At 48.9% G+C, this 23,779-nt stretch overlaps 1 protein-coding gene across 1 annotated transcript in view; it reads right to left on the reverse strand.

The window, feature by feature from the left end:
* Positions 1–17,523, reverse strand: part of LOC149335102 (uncharacterized) — a 46,704-nt gene extending 29,181 nt beyond the window's left edge. The window contains exon 1 of the mRNA XM_089551791.1: positions 16,422–17,523. Coding sequence (XP_089407917.1) covers positions 16,422–16,740 — 319 coding nt within the window. The 5' untranslated portion in view covers positions 16,741–17,523. The remainder of the gene's footprint in view (positions 1–16,421) is intronic.
* Between the last annotated feature and the right edge of the window lie 6,256 nt (positions 17,524–23,779).

A 23,779-nucleotide genomic window follows, 5' to 3' on the forward strand; every position in this document is an offset into this window, starting at 1 on the left:
CGAAGGTTCGACCCCCCCTCTGGTGTCATGGCGGACGCATACCGCGCCACGCGAGTGCAACGGAAGTAGGCACTATGCACAGCGCACGTATAAGAACTCGTGCGGGCTGCAGAAAACAAATTATAAAAAACTTCGGCCAGTCTATATAGCAATCGAACATCCGTTTAACCCATGAATAACGAATCCCCGCATAATACGAACCGTGTCCGCAGTATATGTAGGCCTCACTGCAATCCTCAAAAACGGAAAAAAAAAAGAGAAGTATCGCCGTTTCGAGAAGTACTTTTTTTACTTTATAAGATGTAAAGCAGCGCTGAGCGGATAGAACATAAAAGGACCAAAGGCCGTACGGATGGATGGATGGAAGACTGGAGCGTGCCGTTTGAAACGGGGTGGCGGTAGTTGCCACCATTATCGGCTATTTTTCTTTATTTTTATTTAACAGGGTTATAATTGGGTCTCGAAATTCGCCATTTTCTTTACATTCGTTTCCAGTCGCGCATTTCTAACCTTCTGTCACCGGTCTGTTTTTAAGCCACTAAATCTAGTCGTTTTCTGCTTTCACTGCAGATTTATTTAAATGGCCATTGCTATCTGTAAACCCTATAGCTCTAGGGCCCTAAGAAAGAAAGAAAGAAAGAAAGAAAGAGAGAAAGAAAGAAAGAAAGAAAGAAAGAAAGAAGGAAAGAAAGGAAGAATGAAAGAAAGAAAAAGAAAGAAAGAAAGAAAGAAAAAGGAAGAAAGAAAGAAAGAAAGAAAGAAAGAAAGAAAGAAAGAAAGAAAGAAAGAAAGAAAGAAAGAAAGAAAGAAAGAAAGAAAGAAAGAAAGAAAGAAAGAAAGAAAGAAAGAAAGAAAGAAAGAAAGAAAGAAAGAAAGAAAGAAAGAAAGGCAACTTTTGGGCTCAGCCCCACTACCACTCGGGAAGTTGCAGCAGCACTGCGATTGGTGGATTTCACACGGGCAACTGACTGCGCAAGCGCTGCGCAGCCCAGAGCACATGTATGCTCGGGAAAGCTGTAAAAAGTCAAAACGTCTACACCTAAAAGCCGCAATACAACTCTAAGCTGTTCATGATGGAATCACCGGGCGCGAACAAACAAAGGACAGCGAAGATACCACAGGGCAGGCGCCTGTCCTGTGGTATCTTCTCTGTGTTTTGTTTGTCCGCGCCCACAGATGCCATCATGACCAACCTACAACTAGCCCAGCTTTCCATTCTGTTGAACTCTAAGCTGAACAGAAATGAATTATGAAAACTGAAAAAACAGGGCAAACGCTTGACCACTGTTTCTCGTTCTCTATACTGTCCCTTCTTTCGCTCTGTTAGCATGCTTCACCAGATAGCCCAAGCCGCTTCCCTAGACCGGGATGTAACTGGAAAACTCTGCAGCAACTGCACCATAGCGTTTCTTACTATTACCTAGAGGGAAAGCTGGCGGCGCTGCACTTCAGCCGCCATGGACGCCCAAAGCATCATGGGGCGGTGAGCTACTTGTTGCGGAACAGTTGTATTTTTTTGGGAACACGGAGTGGCTTTACTGAGATGTTTCATTCCGAAAACGCTGTTTGTGTGTGCGCAGACGACTTTCGCGCGAGCGCAGTGTGCAAAAGCCATAGTAGTGAAAACTCGACGACACACGACGCCAATAAAAGGTTTCACTCTTCCGAAATGCCATTAAAAAACCTCTTAAAGTATCTAAACAACAACATTTTTTTTGAAAACATATTTACTTTTAAAAGTGCGCCTGTTAATTACGAAATATTAGTTTTTTTAGTGTTCATCACTTGGCCAATAGGAAAGCTAGTCATCTCTTATTTTGGGCAAACTTTGCACTTAAATACTTTTCTGCTCGTTTGTTGCAATCATTAGACAAGATATTGAATGTTAGGACGTTTGTAGTTATCAAACAGCTTAATTTTTCTATTATTTTTTGGCCAAAAGTTGCAGTTCCGCAACAAGTAGCTCACCGCCCCATGATGCTTTGAGCGCCCATGGTGGCTGAGGTGGTTACGTGGGGTCTCCATGCAAACTCCCATAGACGGCTTGCCAGCTTTCCCTCTAGGTAATAGTAAGAAACTCTATGAACTGCACCTCAAAGGAGGCGCTCCAGCTAATTCGGGGCTGACCGGTTGCCACAAGGTCGCGGCAAACACCTTTGCATATGCAAGTACAACATCTTAGCGGGCTGACAGGTTCAGAAAGATCAAGGGCGAATTAACCGCGGATTAACGAGATTAACCACATGTGTCATGACGACTGGTAGTACGCCATGGACTGGAGGGCCTCCTTTGTGGGGCATCTGCCGCTGCGTTCTTGAGTTGCGTCCTGCCATAGTAGATTTAGAAGTAATGTATGTGACGTCATCGTTGCGTCACGCGAAGCAGTGCTTTCTGCCACGCAGCGGAGTTGCGGCTCCTGTTGTTTTCTGATGAATTAAAATCGAAGTGCAAGCTGCTGGAAAAAAAAATTATATGCAACAATGAGAAGAGCGGGTGGACGGAATATATAACGGATGCCACCAGTTCAAAGCACCCGAGAAAACCCCAGAGCTGCCCTTTTAGGAAGGCATACTTTCGTTTTTACGACATCTCCCTGCCATCAGAACGGGCGAACAATAGAAACATGCACACTTTTTTGTTGTTGTTGCACACACACACAAAAAAAAAATCGCTGAGAAAGTCGGTGCTTAAAGTGGAGGCATAAACAGAAGTCGCAAATGATGTGGCGAACAGACGCGCGAAGTCCGGAGAAGCGAGACAGCTAGAAAAGCTCTCGGAAAGTGCGACAGGGGTCAAATTAAGCAAGGAGCCAATCAGCCGTCGACAGTAAAGCAGAAAATGCGAAGGAAAAGGCGGAGAGAGCTCGCGCCTACCACTTTGAGCACCGAACATCATCAATCACAATCAGCCAGAGACGATAAGAAAAACTACCAGACGTTCAACACGACGGCGAACGCATTAAACGCTGCTTCCAGCAAGCCGCAGCCGGGGCTCACCAGGCAACGAAACAGCGAGGAATACAAGAAAAATAAAAAAGAAAGAAATAAGCGAGAGTGCGAAATGGAAGCAGCTTCGCGAACCGATGAAAGAAAACAAAACAAGCAAATCACAATCCGCGGCAGGCGCACGCTCAAAAATCCCACATGGCTAAATCCCAACCTCCCGTTTCTCGTCTCTAAAAATCCCCAATGACAGCTATTTCTACCGTACGCGCTTTTCATGCCGGCAGCCAAATAAGCGAGTTTTCTTTTTCTTTTTTTTTTTTGCTTTCTGTCTTGTTTTCTAGCACGCACGTGTTTTTCGTCCCGCACAAGCTTTCGCTTTATTTCGTTTTGCTTTTTTCTTCGAAAGAACGCAAAAATGGCTAATTTCCAACAAACAGGCAACTATTGAGGTCGCGCTTACCGGTGCCGAGTTCAATGGATCCAGTTGTCCCAACCATTCCCGATAAACCAGCTAAACGATATAGACTGGATCGTTCACAGCCAACTAATGCAGACTCGCAGCAAGCCGTAAAGTTATTCGAATTAAGCGGAGTTCGAATTAAAGACTTTTTTCTAATACAAGCAATATCCACGGGAACAAAGCGACAGTTTCAATAAAGCGGAAGTTCGAATTAAGCGAGTTTTAGTGTGAATTAGACCATACAGCATTTCTTGCATACCGCACCGATTTTCCCGGGCACTGACACGGGCGTGGCAGCTACTGAAAGCGCCACCTGGGGGCAAGAGAATCATATACGCAAAGTTCACCCGCGTTAATGCGTCCCACGACCCTCCCATGGCGTCCTGGTACAAAGAAGCGAATTCCCACGCGCATGCTGCAGTTTACTTAAACGAACCTCCGTCTACGTGTACTTCTTTTTCCTTACGGCGAAAGCACCCGATGTCGCGCACGACCAGGACAAACCACGGCAGCAGTGACGTGCTGTGTTTTAATAGTTTCGCATGAAAGCTTCAATCTCGCCTCTACTTCCACTTTTTAGCCGCCGAAGTGGCTCAGTGGTTACGGCGTTCGGCTGTTAACACTAGATGCGGGTGCGATCCCGGCCGCGGCAGTCGAATTTCGATGAAGGCGAAATTCTAGAGGCCCGTGTACTGTGCGATGTCAGTGCACGTTAAAGAACCCCGGGTTTTCGTAAGTTCCGCGGCCCTCCACTACGGCGTCCCTCATAGCCTGAGTCGCTTTGGGACGTTAAACTCCCATGAACTAAACCGGTTTGGTTTATTGGGATTTAACGTCCCAGAGGCAACCCAGGCTATGAGGGACGCCGTAGTGAAGGGCTCCGGAAATTTCGACCACTTGGGGTTCTTTAACGTGCACTGACATCGCACAGTACACGGGCCTCTAGAATTTCGCCTCCATCGAAATTCGGCCGCCGCGGCCGGGATCGAACCCGCGTCTTTCGGGCCAGCAGCCGAGCGCCGTAACCGCTGAGCCACCGCGGCGGGGCCCATGAACTAAACTGTACTATCTACTTCCACTTTGGGTTCTATACTTATATATACTAATACCTTGCTTTTCTGCGTTCCTTCTTTAGAGCCCCTCCTGAGCGTCGATATTCAAACTCTGCGATATTAAATTTCATAGCCTTCGCCACAAAGAGCACGCCTACATTCTTCCAGGTGCGAACAAAAAATAATAATCAGCCGGCAATAAATTCATTTGTCACCCGAAAGTCGAAAAGAGTCGCTCATAAACATTAGACTTCAATTTTAATTATTCGAGTGGCATCTGACTCGCTCCGTTTTAAAGCCGCCTGGTAACTCACAACGCCGTGCACCTGCATACCTGTAATAAGGCATCCGATTCACACGTTGCATTTGAAGGCCAGTGCAGTACGTAACAGGTAAGAGAAAGAAAAGAAAAGAAAGACAAACAAACATGGGAGATCGGTTATGCGTATACAGCTCGGCTTCGCGTCCATTCCATAAAGGGCGCCGCCGCACATGTTTGCGCTCCTGCGAGTTAGTCACGCGACAAGACCGCTGGGCGCACTGCGGAAGGCAGGAAGGAGTCACGTGGTGTTCGCGGAATAAAAATAAAACAAAGAAAGGCGCCCGCTCGACCAGCTGCGGCTATTAGCGCCGTGTTTGCACGTGTCAAATGCAAATACGCCGCGCGGATAGACCAGAATAACACGGTGGCCCAGACATCAGCGAGTGAGGTCGTTTTTTCTTTGTTTTATTATCATGCTGCTGTGTATCGGATAGCTCTCCACGCTTCGTGCGTCACACCCGAAAGCCCAGCGGCTGATATACTGCCGACAGCAGCGTGACAAATCAGCGAGCATGGCCCGCGGATTCCGATTAAGTGAAGAAATGCGGCAGCGTATCCGGAAAACGCTGTCGCAGGCACAGCCTGCAGGCACCGCCTGCAGGCACTGGTGTCTCTCTCTCCCCGCGTGCCATATCGCACGTTCAACAGTCCACGTAAAGAACAGGGTGGAAGGGATATGACGGCCCTCGCAGTTTGGAGGCACGGGCTGAGCGTACTGCTTACATGTTTATAGCGAAAGCTCTACTTTACGACCACAGCTGCGAAAGCCGTTTCATCGCTGAAGCCTGACCTCAATAAATAAATAAAATGAAAAATTCAGGGGGGCACTTTGTTGTCCTAAAGTGCGGTGAGGCGAAAGCCTATAGCACGGTGTTGCTGCTTGTGTCACTGATATGTGGTTAAGAGGTTAACTAAGTACACAATTGTTTAAGAATCTTAAGTGCTGGAGACACTGGAGGGCCTTTGGGAGGCATCCGTCTGATTAGACGCCTTTCTGCAAACACTCTCCAGCGTCCTAGACAAGGAGAACTACGTACGCGTTGGCAGGAAGTAGCGGAGCCATTCGCACGCTCGGCTGCTGAACGGAAGGATGGTGGTTCGAACCCCATCGTGAACAAATATTTTCTTCTGGTGTGACTAGAAAAAGCGTGACACCTCTGCTGACAACCTTTTGATGACAACCTTCTGTCGACAGCGACGAGGCATTAAAGGTTTTTGCCTTAATATTGCTGCGACTGGGTTTCGAGCCCCGGCGGCGGGAACAGAGCCCGCGGGCTCAGTGGATAAGGCGCTCGTCTACCGAGCCGGAGTACCCGGGTTCGAACCCGACCGCAGCGTCCGCGTTTGCCAGTGCACGTTAAAGATCCCCAGGAGGTCGAAATTATTCCGGAGACCTCAACTACGGCACCCCTTTCTTCTTGCACTCCCACCTTCCTCTCTTCCCTTAGGGCGCAGGTCAGGTATCCAACGCGAAATGTGAGGCATGCAGTTACTGCGCCATTTCTTTTTTTCAAAAATCATTTTTTAATTTCCTGAAAGGTCATGATATGCGTGCACTTTAAATTTACTCCGCTAAGTGGTACCTTCACGGAAAGCACATCGACATCGAGCCACTTATATTCTCAACCAGTGATTCGAAGAAGATGATTTAAAATTATCGAAAACGCTAAGGCTAGTCCAAATGACCTCCCCGGACGAAAAGCTAAACACTTGCAAAAATGGACGCGGACACAGGGGGATCTCAAAGGAGCGAAATAATATGCCTGGGGAACCATCTCTCTCTCAGAGTGACTCACTGTCGGGGCAAAAATTATAGCCAATAACCGGGGACGCATGCTGTTTTGAAGACAGACACGAGTGCCATTACTAAATTTTTAGATTTTATCACTGGATAAAAATCCAGCCTCCATACCAGACTTATCACTTATGTGTGCGCGCCTCAGTTGTCACGCACGATCTTAATGACGTTCTTTCCGTTTACATGCATAATTCCAAGTATCAAGCACGCGTCTGGCCGTACGCATTTGAAGCTTGAAAGAGTGTCTGCCGGGTCGCTCCAGTGTAAAGGGCGCCTGTATGAATAGCTTATGTACCGAGCGCGGCGGTGTGACGTCGGACGCACGGCGGAACAAGAAACAAAAAACAGAGAATAAAATTTTACAGGGCATGTAAGTTGACACTCAGCTCCAAACACCGTTTGGAAAGTTGGGCGTTTTCTTTTTCCTCTCTTGTGTAATGAAATAATCCGTAAAGAAGTCTTTTTCACAATTTTTGCAGGGTTTTCTTTCGGCAGAAGAAGGATGGATGGGTGAGTTGGTAATAGTATAATTGTAGGTGATGCAGCGCAAAACAGACGAAAGACACAAAAGACGCCCGTGTCGCCTTCTATTTTGTCTTTAGTCTGTTTCGTTCTGCGCTACCAACAATGGACCACACTGAATTTCTTTAGGCAATCTCTCGGGTAAACTGCTTTTAAGGCGAAAGCCTTTGATGGCGCATACTGTCGTCCGTTAACAAAGCATGTCACACGCGTTTGACTCGGGAACTAAAAATGATAGAAAACATACAATGGTTGCTTCAGATAGAGGAGGAAAAAATTAACCTAGAAGCCAAGTTTGATGACTGTAGGTTCATTATTTAATTAATTAAATGCAAAAATGTCGAAATTGCGTCGAAATAGCGCGGACGTCACTATAGCCACGGGAACGCTGTGACGTCACATCCACCGGAAGTCGTCACGGCATAGTGAAAAGTGTCACAGAGTGGTCAGAAAAACGTAGAATTTGTGTCAAATTAGATGGAAAAATGTGCAATTAAGCGTAATTAACACTTAAGATCCCCGAAAGATGTATAATTTGGGTATCGATATAGCCACGGGAACGGTGTGACGTCACAGCCACCGGAAGTCGTCACGGCATAGTGTCCTCGGCTTTCGCCCCTCAACACTTTAGTTGCCAAAGTGTCCTCGCAATTTTTTGTCGGACAGAAAACACACCACACTAAAGACAAATTTGCACGTATTCGTAAAATCATCCACGTCCTGACAACGTGCGCATACAAATATGACCCTGCTAATTATCAAAAAGACTGGTCGCTGATTCTAAGCGCTCCTTGTCCAGCGATTCTGAGGGTCGCTTTGACGCCACGAGCGATACTGCTCCGTAACTCCAGAGCCTCCGAGACTAGTGGCTTTGTAGACATGTTTGCGGCATCGGAGACCATACAATAAGGTATTTGAGCCGCCAAATCGACCTCGTTTTGGTAGCGACGCTCACCTGACTATACTCTAAACACGAATAAGCATATATGGAAGTGAGAAGGGAGGAAATTGTCCTCCAGCCACTTGCTTTTATAAAAGTAAGTGCACCGTAGAGGACAGCGTATACTTGCTTTTTACTTCTTTCTGTCTAGAGTATACCTCTCACGGTCTGCACATCTCCCGCCTTCTCAATGCTAGCGCTGACGTCATCCGTAAAGTCGTCATGAAAACCTTGAAATGCGACGATTATTTGGTAATTAATGCGATAGGAACCAATGCTTGCCTCAAATAGGCTACGCTGGTTGGGCTAACGTCATGGGCACCCCTGTAAAGGTAGCATATTCGAGTTAACGGGACCAAAATGACGCTCGCTTTATCACGAGTACAGTGAACAATACCTGACCGCAGTGGGCACTGGGATCCTCTTGGACGTCCCATAGACGTCCTAAACGTCCACAGGACGTACAAAGTCGTTTCAGTGCCCACTGGGGCGCGAGCACTAAGGGATTGGACCACGGTCTTCTCATTAAGACACGGGCAGTCGTCCGTCTCTTCTCTTTGACTTGCTTTAGTGTTAGTTTTTCGTTCATTAAATATTTCTGAACTATTAGCCACCCTGAAGTTTTGTTAACGCTCATTTTTCAATGCACAATCAAACCTTCCAAAAACGTGGACGAGGGGAGAGAGACGAGGACATGCGCTAACGGGAGAAGAACAAATGCATGTTCTTGTATAGTTATCTGCTGATTGTATACTTGAAAACGCATCAGCTAAGATGAGAACAAGCTGTTTTACGGCCCACATAGTTCTAAAAAGGCGGGTGCATTTTCACTTCCACGAAAGAGTCCAGTTTATAGGATTCGATGTTTGTACTTAAAACTAACGGATATCTACACGTATATGGCGGCGCAGAATATTTGTGACCCCAAGAATGAAACAAAAGGCTATTAAAAAAAATGGATTTAGCCAGTATTACAGTGGTGAGCGCAAAACTAAAAAGGAACGTTACACAATACACTGACAGTCTTTATTACTTAGTTTAGTTTCCAAGAGTGTTCAAGCTGTAAAAAAGAAACGAACGCCGAGAATTTTGCCACAGCGCAATGTAAAATCACGCGGCAAATTTTCCTGTTGCTACTGGGCCTGAGATACCACTGTGGATCACTTTGTAAACGCGGTTGCCTCAAGCCGAAATTCTACGACGGAGCCAGTGTAAAACATGGCAACTTTACTGAAGCTATCAAGTCCGGAATGTTAGCTGTTAGCTGTCACTAGTTGTGACCCCGGCTGATGGCATCGTTGTCGTTGGCGTCCGCACAGCAAGCACAGATCACCCGTTACGCTGATTCGTCACAGCGCAGTGACGTCCGCATGACGTAACTACAACACACCATGGAAACACAAAGAAAAAGAAAGAACTCCCAATTCCTCTCTCACACCCCCGCCACCCCCCTTTCCCCCGCCAGTTAACGCTGAACATTCGCGTTATGGACTTGTAATCTTCCTGTAAGTTTTTTTTTCGACCTCAGTCAAACCGAAAGTTGGACAGAACTTCGAAATGCGACTGCCTTTGTCATAATAGTTGCCAACAGGACACGGTACGAGAAAGAAACATCTGTAGCAGGATTTCCGGGGAAAGGAACTTAGCGACAGATAGCCAAAATGCCGGTCCGAGCTTCGGTCATCCAGCCAGCGATCTCGCGCCGCGCGCTAGCGGAGCGGCGGCCGCCGCTGCTCATCTTCCTCTTTACAATCACCCCCGGGCTGAAGGCGAAGCCATCCTGGCGAGTCAGGGAGACGACAACACACACGGGTCATAGTACGGCTTCAGGCGTGACACATGAACAGTCTCGCGGCTGCGTCGGCGTTGATCTGTGGAGGGTGTCACCGGGTCGACAATGTAGTTAACCGGGGAAGTGCGCTCTACGATGCGGTAAGGTCCGTGGTACTTGGGGAGAAGTTTGGACGAAAGGCCAGGTGAGGTAGACGGCACGTGAAGCCAGACGAGAGAGCCGGGTAGAAAACTGTCATCAGTGTGGCTTGTGTCGAAACGGAATTTTTGACGCCCCTGCTCGCCGGATGTTAACGACCGAGCGAGCTGACGGCACTCCTCGGCATGCTTGGACGCCTCCGAAAGAGTGGTGCACTCGGACACGTCGGGCCGGTAAGGAAGTACTGTGTCGAGTGGTGAGGAAGGTTCGCGCCCGTAGAGGAGAAAAAACGGCGAGAAGCCGGTGGTGGTCTGCGTGGCGGTGTTGTAGGCGTAGGTGATGAACGGCAGGATCCTGTCCCAGTCGGAGTGGTCGGAAGACACGTACATCGACAGCATATCGCCCAAGGTGCGGTTAAACCGTTCCGTCAAACCGTTAGTCTGAGGATGGTAGGCCGTGGCGGTATGGTGAGTGATCTTACACTGTTTGAGAAGAGATTCCACGACCTCGGACAGAAAAACGCGCCCACGGTCGCTCAGCAGTTCTCGGGGCGCTCCATGGCGAAGAATGAAGTGATGCAAGATGAAAGAGGCAACGTGTGGTGCCGTAGCAGCAGGAAGAGCCGCGGTTTCAGCGTAACGCGTGAGGTGGTCGACGGCTACAATAACCCAGCGGTTGCCAGCAGCAGTGTAAGGAAGGGGGCCGTAGAGGTCAATTCCAACTCTGTCAAAAGGACGCAAAGGGCAAGGGAGAGGCTGCCTCTGGCCGACTGAGTGGTGAGGAGCCGGCTTGCGACGTTGACAGTCAGGGCACGAGCGGACGTATTTGCGGACGTAGGTGGACATACCGCGCCAATAATAGCGGAGACGGAGTCGCGTGTATGTTTTAAAGGCGCCGGCATGAGCAGACTGCGGGTCGTTGTGAAACAGGGCGCAGAATGTCGACCGCAGATGGGCAGGGACGACAAGCAACCACTTCCTGCCGGTAGGGACGTAGTTGCGGCGGTACAATAGACCATCACGAATGGCGAAGTGAGCAGCCTGGCGGCGGAGGGCACGAGGCACGGGTGCCGCCGAGGAATTTGAGAGAAAACTTACAAGCGAAGATATCCAGGGGTCCTTATTTTGCTCGCTGCCCATGGTATCTGTTGAAAACGACAGCGAAGCGCAACCGGTTGGCGAGTGGCAGACAACGTCTGGCGGCAGTGGAGAGCGGGACAATGCGTCGGCGTCGTTATGTTTTCGGCCGGAGCGATAGATGACACGGATATCATATTCCTGTAGGCGTAGGGCCCAGCGAGCGAGGCGGCCTGTAGGGTCTTTCAAGGAGGCCAGCCAGCACAGGGAATGATGGTCCGTGACGATATCGAAAGGGCGGCCATAAACGTAAGGGCGAAACTTTCCGATCGCCCAAACAATCGCCAAGCATTCCTTCTCGGTTACTGAGTAGTTGGATTCCGCTTTTGTCAGTGCACATCTTTCAACGATTCAACGAATGCCAGGATAGATGGGATCGAATTTGCTCGCCCAACTGTACGTACTGTACAGTACTCTGAACGTACTATGAACTGTACTGTGAACGTACATTTTCCTAAAAAAAAAAATGTACGAGTAAGCAAAGCTCCATTACGTCCAGTGATCGGTGATCGTATATATATACACGTCACTTATGCACGCATGCGCATTAAGTCTTAGTGAATTTTTCTCCGATCAACAGCGGCGCTAAGTTTGTGAATTTGTCCAGCCGGTTAGCCCTTTAATCTTCTCTTTGATTAATGCACGCTGCGCAAAACGAAGATAAAGACAAATGTGGATATATTAACTAAACGTGACTACAAGAATTCCCGCAGAAATTTAGATAAGAGAGGACCGCACACAGCGTAAAAAGTGCCAGAATTACTGAAATGAAGCCGTCAGTCAAGGATCTATAGGCGAAAAGCCAGTGCATAATCCAACAGCGGGTGCATCACAGCGGCATGGTGATCTTTTCGAATAAGATCTCCTGCTTGCAAGGCCATTTTGTGTGACTATGTGCGTGAGATCACGATGTAGCACCGATAAACTATTGATATTTTCTTTGTGAACTGTATCTTCATTGCCTCTGTTTTCTTGTAACTGCTTGCAAGGTCCTATATACGAGAAATCACGAAGGTAAGCGATCTACATCTATACAGTAGTGTCCAGTATCAAGGGGAACATCGAATGGATTATTTAGCAGATAATACTCTCGCAGCAGACGCTACAACCCAGCTTGTCGGTTCCTACTTCTTTTCTTGTTATCCTCCTGGAGAACAGACCTTAAACTCTTAGTTCTGCAATTGTCTCAGAGGAATACTGAATCTCGAATGAGCTTCCTAAACAGTTCTAGACCGTACTTTACATCTCCTTAGTGGGCGCCGCACAGGCCATCAATTACTTGTGACCCTGAAATCACTCTGCGTTAAAAAACATGAACAGCCGAAGTCATTCAATCATGTCCCGACTTTACAAACCTTCTAAGTTAATAAAGTGTACTGGATCGTGCCCCGCCCTGACTACTCAGTGTTCGCGTGCGCGTCGGCTATTAGAGGAGCATCATTACACAGAAATTAGCTAACATCACAGAACTTTATGGAGAAGCTGTATATACACCGCACAGCTCACTTGTGGTCTACGGATACACCTTCAAGCTTCAACGAGAAAAGTTCAGGCAGGGATAGAAAAAGAAGGGACGCTCCACAGAGCGCTGACTGCATATAAGCGTTTATTGGAAAAAACCACATTTATTTAAACCCGTTTCTTCAAAGAGCACCTGTCACAACTTATCGTCTTCATCATGGCAGGACTATGGCCAGCAGATGCGCGCAAGTCCGCGGCTACTCAAATTATAACGACGAAAAGGTGTATAACACGTGATTCCAGCGGAACCCGGTGTGGTAAATTCCAGTAAACGTTCGTTATCTTTCAGAGCGCAAACTTAGCAATACATCAAAAACACAGAAAACACATCACACAAAAGCTCTAGCGCTCTATAGCGCCAGTGTGGGGTGTTTTCGGCTGCTTAAGTCCGTTGTTAAGCTGACGTTCCAAATCTTGCGCGGGAAGAAAAATCAAGCTGAGTTCAAGCCAAATTCCTGTTGTCTGCTACTAGTCAGCACCCTGTGCTGTATATCAGACCCTGCCTACACCCTTTACGTTGAAGCTTCCTGGTGTATCTACTAAACTCGGTCTCTAATCGATAAATGCAGCAACAGCTCTTCAAGCTCTCACGTGTCTTTCTCGTGACGGCATCCGCGATGTGCTATGGCATTTAAGCGATGCAACTCCGCGTCCTGCATGCCACCGCGCGGCCTCACAACGCCGCTCTACAATATACCACGACGAGTCCTAACCCTTGCCGACGGTCGCGCGCTGACATTTAGCTGCTGGCGAAAGAGATCAAGCTGCGAGGCACACACGGCGACGACTACTTCGTGAGAAAAAGAAGTGTACGTGTTTCGCACGAATAAATCAGCTTAAAGCGGAAAAAAAAAGAAAGCAAAAGACGACGAGCCAAGCCGGCTGCTAGCAGAAGAAGTTGGCGTTATGGGCACATGCAAGGCAAGTGCGCAGGGAGCCGTTTAAGCGACTGTTCTTGCAAGATGGGAGAAGAATTTAAGCGCAGCCAAAGGCAGGGATGAAAGCACATGCGCAGGAATTGCAAGTGGCATTGCCCCGTTATGCGTAGAGAGCACTGACTTGGAGGAGTAGCTGACCGACAGAGCGCGGTCGGAGTTCGCTATAGATAGAAGACATCAGTTTGAGAACGAAGGAGTTAAAAAAGGGGCAGCGTAGGCGACAGTTGAATTTCAAGCTTTACGACCGAAAGTAAAAAAAAAAAAAGGAGAAACAAGCAAGTTGTTTTTTTTTTTTGCGCGGAGCACACCGACCTCTCATTTAACGCTATAAAACGCTGTCAAGTGCCTATAATTATATAGCGCGATAGCTATAACGCATGCAGCCATTCCATCTGTTGAACTGCAACCGCGGTGAATTCGCGACTGCGTCATATTCCCGCGAAGATTTGCGATGCCATCTCCTGCATGTGTTGTCACATCAGCATATGCCGACTCCGCGAGACCTGCGACTGCCCGACGTCACTTATTAACACTCGCGTTACCCCAACCCGCGTAAACTAGCATAGCATTGATTCACTGATTTTTTTAACTATAACTTTAACAGCCTCCTGGCTTCCCACTCAAGTAGCGCTTAACTTCATTAAAAGCGAACAGATGAAAACCGAGAATCACATAGATTTGCACATAGATTCATGTGTTAAAGCGAGGTGATCGGGTCAGAGTGCGATAAGGTCTCTTAACGATGACATCATAGCGGGATGTATTGAATGCCACAGACCACGGTGCAGGAGAAATTGGGCTACAATCGGTTAATGTGCCAAATCCGAATCAAAGAAACAAAATGCATGTCAGTTTCTGTACTATGTTCGCCAGACGGGAATGCCATCGTCTAGCTAAAAAATGCCCCGATCTTTTTCATCCTCGCCTGCAAACGATAAACTATCGTTCCAACCACACTTGCTGACTCTAAAAGATTACGCTTCCTTGCTGCACTTCGAGGGAGTCGAATACGACCGTCATGCGTATGTACCACAGATAGTTACTGGCACAGCAGTGTTTCCGAAACTATGCATTCCTGTCAGCTCAAGAGAAGTACAATCACAGAAATAATAAATAACACTCAGCAGTGTTTTGCAAGGGACTAAAAGGCTGCGTCTTTCACGCGCCGTCCATAAACGACGAAGCGTGAAGTTCTCTGCGAAGGATCCGAGCGCTGATTCCAGAGCGGCAAATTTAGCTTCGAGCTGAGTTATGTTTAAATATCGGTATGAGCTATATATCCAAATGCTTAAGGGTGAAATGTGATGAAAACTGCAGAGTATATAGTTATCGCGGTGAAAGGCTGCTCCAATGCAAAGGGATCATAGTTGCAGACGTCGTTTCAAAGCAATAAAAAAAATAGAACACCATTATCCATGTCGAGAACCCGGCCTGTCTCATAAAATCCATTATTTCTGAATCTCCTCGAAGCTGTCGTGCAACTGTACAAGTCCTGGCATGACACGCATGGGAAAGTTTCTAGTTCTCTATTGAAGCAATAGCCGCCGCGGTGGCTCAGTGGTTATGGTGCTCGCCTGCTGACCCGAAAGACGCTGGTTCGATCCCGGCCGCTGCGGTCGAGTTTCGATGAAGGCGAAATTCTAGAGGCCCGTGTACTGTCAGTGCACGTTAAAGAACCCCAGGTGGTCAAAATTTCCTGAGCCGTTCACTACGGCGTCTCATAGCATGAGTCGCTTTGGGACGTTAAAACCCCATAAACCGAACCAAACCTATTGAAGCAATAACGCAAAGGGACTTCAAAATGCGCGCGAAATAATGACAAAATGGACTTTAAAACGACTATGTGAAAGTTGGTCATGTTTAATGTTACGACAAAACTCCCAAAACCTTATCCGAAAGTGGCCGGGGCCGAGGAACTCAGCGACGCAGAGATCACGTGCTCACCGAGCACCAGACCGGACAGGTTCCGTATCGTGATACAGGGCGAACTGTTGGCTTATACCTTGCTAGCGTTGATCGAGCCTCGCCGTGGGGTCAAACACACGGGCCAAGAGACGGCAGAACGGAAGTGGTCGCGATCGAAGTGTCAAGGAGGTCATCGAGACTTGGAAAAGGGGCGTGGGAACCGGACGTTCTGCGGCGGTATCGTTACACGGTGTTCGCGTTTCGGACACCGCTGATCCAAAAAAAAAAAGAAAACTTATTGGCAGTCCACCGACAGTACTGGGCTACTGGAATCTCCTCGAAGAATTCGCGAATACAGTTCGACAGCGAACATTCTCCAAACCTACCATCAAGAGCATTTCTTGCAGGCTAGAGTTCTAACGAATCAAGATGGGCTAGTTAAACGATGAAACGCTACCTTTCAAAACAAAAATTTGGGGAAGTCTTTTAAAGACAAGCAATGTGCCCCGGCAAACCAATGTCAGCTTACGCGCATACTGCGATTTTTTTTTCTTCCAATTCGTCAGCGTCATCACAACAAATGCCACATCCGTTTTTAACAATGACCGAAACGACGACGCCACAGGCAAAGTCACAAGGACGTCACATGTGAGACGACATGTGCGCATGTGCCGTGAACCAGGGGTGCCCAGCCGATGAAAGCGTTCCGAGAGTCCATAGAGCGCCGAGTTGGGAGGATCACCGTTATAGCGACACCGCAGCAGGTACAATCCGGCCTTTCTGAACGCCGACCAAGGCCCGCTCTGCACACGGGCACACCGCGCACCTCACACGGCACAAGGGGCGTAATCTCCTCAGAGAAGCAGCAGCACGCGGCCGTGCGCGAGCTGACAGCCCCGCGACGACCGCGCACGGGCCCAAGGCCGCGACAACAGGCACGACGTCCACTCACCGAGCATCTTGCTGAGGTCGGCGTTGTGTAGGTCCGGGTTCTCATCGGCGAGCCGCTTGCGTTCCCCTTTGGCCCACACCATGAAGGCGTTCATGGGCCTCCGGATGCGCTGCTCCGAGGGCCTCTTGCCCGCCGCTAACGCGGCCACCTGTTGCACCGCCGTCGGGCTCTCGGGCGCCGGCGGCGGAAGCACGGCGTTGCCTCTCGGCGGACCCGGCGGCGGTTCGAGGGTCCAGCGCGACGCCCACTCCCCACCGGCGGCGGCGGCCGCCGCCGCGGCGAGCTCCAGCTCGCGCGGGTCGTGCTGCTCCCGTTGCATCCCGGCTCTCCGCTGGCGCGCGGCGCCGACCGCGCGGCCATGCTTCGGCGCAACGCCAAGCCGCCCCCCGCGCGCCTAGCGCGACCAATGGGAGGCGCCGCGGCGCCATACGTCAAGTGCACGTGATGCGCGGCCAATGGGGGAGAGTGTGGGCCGCGCACGCGCGCCAGCGCTCAGAAAGCGGCAGCGTTGCGCCGTCGCCGCCGCAGCAGCATCGGAGTTGCGGCGCTACGTCGCGCCCGGTTCGTGCGGGGGAGGCGGGCTCCCCGACCGCGTTCCGTTGACTGGCAGCTTGACAGTGCGCGGTGCGCGCGCGCCCTCATGCGCTGGAGCAACGGCCGCGCTCTCGCACGACGCCGCGGAGAAAGGCCTACGTTTTTCCAGCGCAACAGCTGCGCCCGACCGACTCGGGGCTCCGGCGACGGGTCCGCGACCGGCTCGTCGTTCTGATGGATCACGGCGCTCCTGCGCGCAGTTGGACATCCCGCTGAGATTTCGCGCTCCGCGGGGGGTTTTCCGCGCCGGTGTGTTCGCGCGTGTGTCTCGTGCACAGCTGGCCTCGCGCTCGTTCGAGTCCTGGCTCCGGCGGCAGCCTTCGTTCCCTCGGTTTATTCCTGGCCCGCCCGCTCCCAGCTGCGCGCTCGGACCAGAGGCTGGCTGGGGCGCCGCTGACCTAGATGGCCGGCCCAGATCGCCTTATCGGCGGCGCTTCCGCCTTCGCCCCCGCCGTCCGTGCCTTGCGCGTAACGCGGGCAGCACAGAGCCGGGCTTCGCCCCCGATGATCCCGGATCCGCCATTACCGGCAAATGGTTCGCGCGCGTTCTTTTTCTCCGACTGCTCGTTGCGCTATAGCGGCGCGACGGTCGTTAGGCGCCGCCCCCCGCGTGACCCGGGTCCCTTCTCCGCTGGTCTGGGATCCCAAGGACGTCACCCCCGAGTCCCATAGACGCGGGGCCGCCGCCGCCGCTCGGTGTGTCGTTAGGAGACGGGTCGTTCACCCGAGGCCACGCCCCCGACCACCGCCACCCCTCGCTCGATCCCACCGCTTGGTCCGAGGGACACGCCTCCTCCGGAACCCCGGGTTCAGTTACTCCTCTTCCTTCTTCTCCCTTCTTTTTCTAAGCGGCGAGAGAGGCGCGTGGTCACGGCCTGGCGTATTTAAGGGGCCGCTCGGCAGCGCATGTGGTGTCTCGTTTTCGCTTTGATCGATGGTCGGGCGGATGGATGGTGGCGGGGTAAAAAAAAATAAGGAAACGGTGTGCGCTGCGGTGCCATAACGCTCCAAGGCAGCCGAGCAGTGGGCAGCAGGACAACGATTTAACACTACTTGCAGGTCCTCACCTATGGGGCAGAAACGTGAAGGCTAACAAAGAGGGTTCAGCTCAAGTTAAGGACAACGCTGCGAGCTATGGAAAGAAAAATGATAGGCGTAACGTTAAGAGATCGGAAGCGGAGAGAGTGGGTGAGGGAGCAAACGCGGGTTAATGGCATCTTGGTTGAAATCAAGAGGAAGAAATGGGCAGGGCATGTAATGCGAAGGCAGGATAACCGCTGGTCCTTAAGGGTAACGGAGTGGATTCCAAAAGAAGGCAAGCGTAGCAGGGGGCGGCAGAAAGTTAGGTGGACGGATGAGATTAAGAAATTTGCGGGAATATGGTGGCCACAACTGGCGAAGGGCAGGGTTAATTGGAGAGACATGGGAGAGGCCTTTGCCCTGCAGTGGGTGTAGTCAGGCTGATGATGATGATGATGCAGGTCCTTATACGCCATACACTTCAGGCAGTGAAACAATTGGCTTCACTAACCAGCCTGCAATCGGTGCGGTGAAAAGAGTAGACAAAGTGTGCGCAAGTTATAAAGTACAAAGAAAGTTATCTCAATTCAGGTGCCATGAAAAATTGGCAGCGCTTGCAGTTCGCACTGCCCGTGCGCCGGTTCCGATATGCAGTGAGAACTGACGAAATCGGGCGAAACCATCCTGGACATTTTAACGCGTTGCAAGTAGCCTATACGTTACGGAGCCAAGATCAAGTATTGTTTCAAGTTCCCTCAGCTACATATCGGTTATTAATTCGGCAACTGTTACCTGTCTGCCTTCGCTGAACTAGAGATCTAGACGTCCGAAATATCACCGTTAATCCTAGAATTGTTCGGTAGACAATGGCGCATTCGTTGGTTTAGATTAATAAAGGTTAGTCAGTTGGAGTTTCATTGGAATTTATAGAATAATTATGGGAATAGTCTGAAACATGTCACGGGCAAAGACGGATGATTTGATTATCTCTTGATAGCCAGAATAGAGAGAAGAAAAAAACGAGAACCATTGTGAATGGTTTAAACTATACGCGATTCATTGATATTCCTCCATAGGAAGGGAGCGCCTAGAAACCGATACTTTCCTTTGGAAATTTGAAAAGAGGAAGATTGAGATTGGAATGTTGTGACCAAAGCTGTCTACTGACAATACTCATAGGTTTATATGCACAGGAGAGCCCTGATGTAGCGGACTTCTCAGCATCAACTTCGAAATGAAGGTTATTCAAGAAGCTTGGTTTCAGTGAAATGAGGCACCGGTTTGTCTTTCGTATCGAGTACTGCACAAGGTATACATACTTTTCTGCTACGTATACATACTTTTCTGCTAGCCGCCGCGGTGGCTCAGTGGCTATGGTGCTCGGCTGCTGTCCCGAAAGACGCGGGTTCGATCCCGGCCGCGGCGGTTGAATTTCTTTAGAGGAGAAATTCGAGGCCAGTGTACTGTGCGATGTCAGTGCACGTTAAAGAACCCCAGGTGGTCGAAATTTCCGGAGCCCTCCACTACGGCGTCTCTCATAGCCTTAGTCGCTTTGGGACGTTAAACCTCATAAACCAAACCAAACCATACTTTTCTGCTGGTGAGCATTCGTGACGGGCAGGAGCTACGGTTTATCCCAACAACCATTTATTTCGACAGTTCATAGATGGTCTGTAGACAAGTCAAGACACACACTAAAAGGTGATAGACAGACATACAGTTTCCAGAGAGTCGTGTGGGTAGTGTTTGTCTTTAGAAAATTATGGAGGCCTATAGACTGTGTTACAGCAGACAGTTTTAGATTCGTAGATAAATGTAAAAAACTACAGAGAATCAGCACTACACAGTGCATATAAAATTATGGGCCTACACGGTATCTAAAGACTGCCTATAGGCAGTTCATAGACAGTCTACCTAGAGTCAGGAAACGGCAACTCCAAAGTCTACTCTTTATTGAATTTTATTCAAGTCAACTATAGCCACTTATTCACCAGGCCCGAAATTCTACTCCTGTCAGTTCCTCCTTAGCCTGTTTAGCAGCGACTATATTGCCAAAAATGACTAATGTGACTTTCTAGAGTCGCGAACACTTTATCTTCACCCGCACAAAGCCTCGCAACCAGAGCTGTAGCAGTGCTATGCAGAGCGGACGCGAAAACGTTGCCTGCCTGATAAGTACGATGCGGCGCAGCCTACGCGGGACAGCGCGTATCGCTGCCAAAGTGTCAAACATCACGTGACCTTATCGGTGACCCGATGTCAGGTGAGCCGCACGGGACAACAGGAATGCGCTCCTCCCTCGCAGGTTGGGGCCGATCTTCGAAGCCGCGCAGATATGGAGACTGCAAGTTCCTGCTACATACCCTCTATCGTTTCAAATTTCCCAGCCGTGTTGGACGTGTCTCGTTTGTTCTTATAGCCGGCAGGTTTTCGAGTGCCACACCCTTATAAACAGCGATGGATTTCTTGGTCCGATCTCAAAGAGGACGCTAGAACAGAGTATGGGGCGTACGCGAAATAGATGTCTCCATTCACAAATTGAGAGTCATCGTGTGTGTTAGTTTTTATGCGGAGCATATTAACGTAGGTTTCGGGCCTTCGCGCGACGCCCGGCGGTGGCCACCATTGACCTTGAAGTGAGATCACATGATGTGACGTCACGTGATGACGTCACACCGGCTGCAGATGGGGCCTCATATCGCGCCGTCGGACGTCGCCCGGCGGAGGCTTCCACGCTTCGGTTCGCGCCGTCGCGCGCGACGCGGCGGCGGCGCCACCATCGCTGCATCACGTGATATGTGACGTCACGCCAGGGATGAGGCGGCGCGCGCCCGCCGTCGCGTCAGTCTCTGCGCCCGCAACCGCGCCAGCGTCTTTGCGCCGGGCGTGTATGCGGTCAAGATGCCTCCAAACGCTAAGGACGTTAATAATAAGAATGCAAAACGAAGGCTGCTTCGCATCCACTGGGCTTAACCTTGATAAGCCTCCAACTTTTTTCATGGAGCATTCCCCAACCACGTGGTACTGTTGCCAACAAAAGACAATGGCAACGTTACGGGACGCACAAGAAAGTAAGCAAGCCAGCGCAATAAATTACACGACACCACTGCTCATTGGGTGAGGGTGCACAGTATTATGCAACTGTGGTGTCAACAGTCGCATACTTATATACTATGGTCCTTAATTGTGCTCTTTTGCTTGTAGTTAATCGCACCCACTATAGGCAGATGCAACGGAGTAGCCTGTCAAACGATCTGGTAAATCCTTCACATGAGGAAGAGACTCGGAGCACAGTCGTTAAATTTAGTTCGGCAAGACTGTTAGAAAACCTGCTCTGTTGTAGGGAAAATCTCTCAATTTTAGACACTACTGTCCCAGAAACTTCAAGCAATGTAAGTAAGGCACACGCACTACATCAGTTATTGCACCCTCCTGACGTCAATCCGATTGGATTGGAGCAATAACGGGACCACATCAAGCAAGCTCGATGAAGCAAAAAAAAATCTACAGTGCAAAATAACTTTGGTACAATTGGTACAACCTTACATTGAGCTGTCTAAACCTTTTCTGAAATTTATGTTATTCTGTCATGTTCCAATACCAAAATGAAACTAACTTTCATTCCGTAATGTGCTTGGCCACAATTATCTCGGATATTCGCTGGGTCATCATACCAAAACACCTAATCTCCCAAACTGACTCTCCGTCACTGTCCCAGCAAATTGTTTAACCGAAACTCCTCACTGTTTAAAATTCTTGGCACAAGTTATACGTAAAGTACACTTTGCAATCTTACCGAAAAACACCGATAAACAACCACCAATAAAAGAAATTATGGAATCGGTCAAAACCAAAAAGCATCGGTATTCGACTTGTTGAGACATGCGGATGATTGTTTCGCCGACAAACTTTCCTACTCCCCTCCTTTTCATAACACGCAAAATATTCACGAGGCATTCAGAACAGTACTGCCGATATTTCAAGCTCACATCGGTGAGAATCTCACCATATGAACTCATTTCCAATACCCAGCAATTCTAGACATTTTCGAACGGGAAAGATGTGATGAACGCAATTTTTCCATATATTGTAAGATTTCGCTATAACAATAAATGTATCTACTGATGTGCCGTCGGTAGGCTTGCACTTTTTTCTGCTATTGGCGTTTCTGCTATCGCCAAAAGCATTCCCCATTGGTTTTCTATTGCAAACCTAACTGCTCTGTGCGAGCGATGGAAAAACTTTAAAAGAAAAATTTGCAACACAACGGAAGAATTAACCATTACGTTCAATATATTCAAGACAGCCTCTTAAAATTTTCAAATATTCCAAATTTTTGTACAAGAGAAGAGGCTCTCGACAGTGCCACGGTGGCTTTTTATCAAGGCCCTCAACCATGGCCCTCACAGAAGATGTGAACCATTCGCGCCTGATTACGCCTTTTGTCACAAGCACTTACTTCATCATAGACAGGAGCCAAAACTTCAAAGCACTTGTCTAACCTCTTGAATATTCTGAAGAGGTTCTGAGGATGCCTTCTTAAGCGGGATATCTGCATCGTTAATCGAGGTTACGGCATGTTAATCGGGGAACATTGCACACTAGATGTGTCCCGTCGTTGGTGTGAAACTTTTCCTGCTACAAGTTGAATCAGGCACAAATAGCCTCTGAAGCGTGGACAGCCTGATGAACACGGTAGATGAGCAGCTAAGGAGTTACCTTGCAGCATTTTGAAGCATGTTACAAGGACCTCAGACAAGTTGAGGAGGCCAGTTAGTTGTTAAATCCAAGCGGTTCCCTGCACCATGAGCACCCAATATGATTTCCAGTTCACAGGTGACCCCTATATTGACGTCCAAATTGTTGTTTCATGTGTGGAAAGGAGTTGCGAGAGGAATTCGCGCACAACGAACGGACCTACATATTTATAGTGCGGGTTGACAGGGGAACTGGCGGACTACGAACACACCTACAGACTTATTGTGGTTGTGCGGGATGAATGCAACTTCAAGAATCTTCTGTCGGAGGTCAATTAAAACTGCTGCCGTCGTTGTTCCTTTGTTTTGAAAACTACATGTGTGCGACTAGCCCGTATTTTGCTGAGCGTATTTTAACTACTCAAGTGTTAATGTGGAACAATAATTTCTGCACTGCTACGAACACAACACAAGGTAGTGAGCATCAATAGGCTCAACACTAAAAGCAACTGTGCATAGCGTTCGCACCGGTCAAGTAAAAAAAATCAAAACAAAACATTCGACAGAGGGCCGTCGGTTTGCGAAAAGGAATTTAATTCAAGTTTGGTAGGCGTTCTTTTCTAACTTAAAGTAAAAAAAAATGCTTGATCTTTGCTTCTATCACCCCTTTTGGTAAAATACGGCAATTTCTTTGCTAGATAATCACTTCTTTTAGCGTTTCCACCGTAGACCTAGCCGAAAAACATCGATTTCTCCGAAAAGAAATAAACGCCCAAACGCATCTACGGATTTTTTGCAAAAATAAACACCCGAAAGCATACTCCTCAGGTATACGCAGTTGATGCAGGGCAAAGATAATCGACAGTAAAGGGGAGAGGTGTTCGTCCGCCATGGATGTAACCTGACTGGGGTGGTAGCAGGCCGGAAATGCTGTATAATGATGATATAATGATAATGTAATATGATCTTTCGGAAATCCATGATTTATTGTAGAATATTTCGTGACCAGGAAACACGGCCTCGAAAATGAAGTGAAGGCGACTATAC

This window comes from Amblyomma mixtum, chromosome 7, assembly GCF_055824585.1.
Source record: "Amblyomma mixtum isolate Tamu chromosome 7, ASM5582458v1, whole genome shotgun sequence".
Classification (NCBI taxonomy): Eukaryota; Metazoa; Arthropoda; class Arachnida; order Ixodida; family Ixodidae; genus Amblyomma; species Amblyomma mixtum.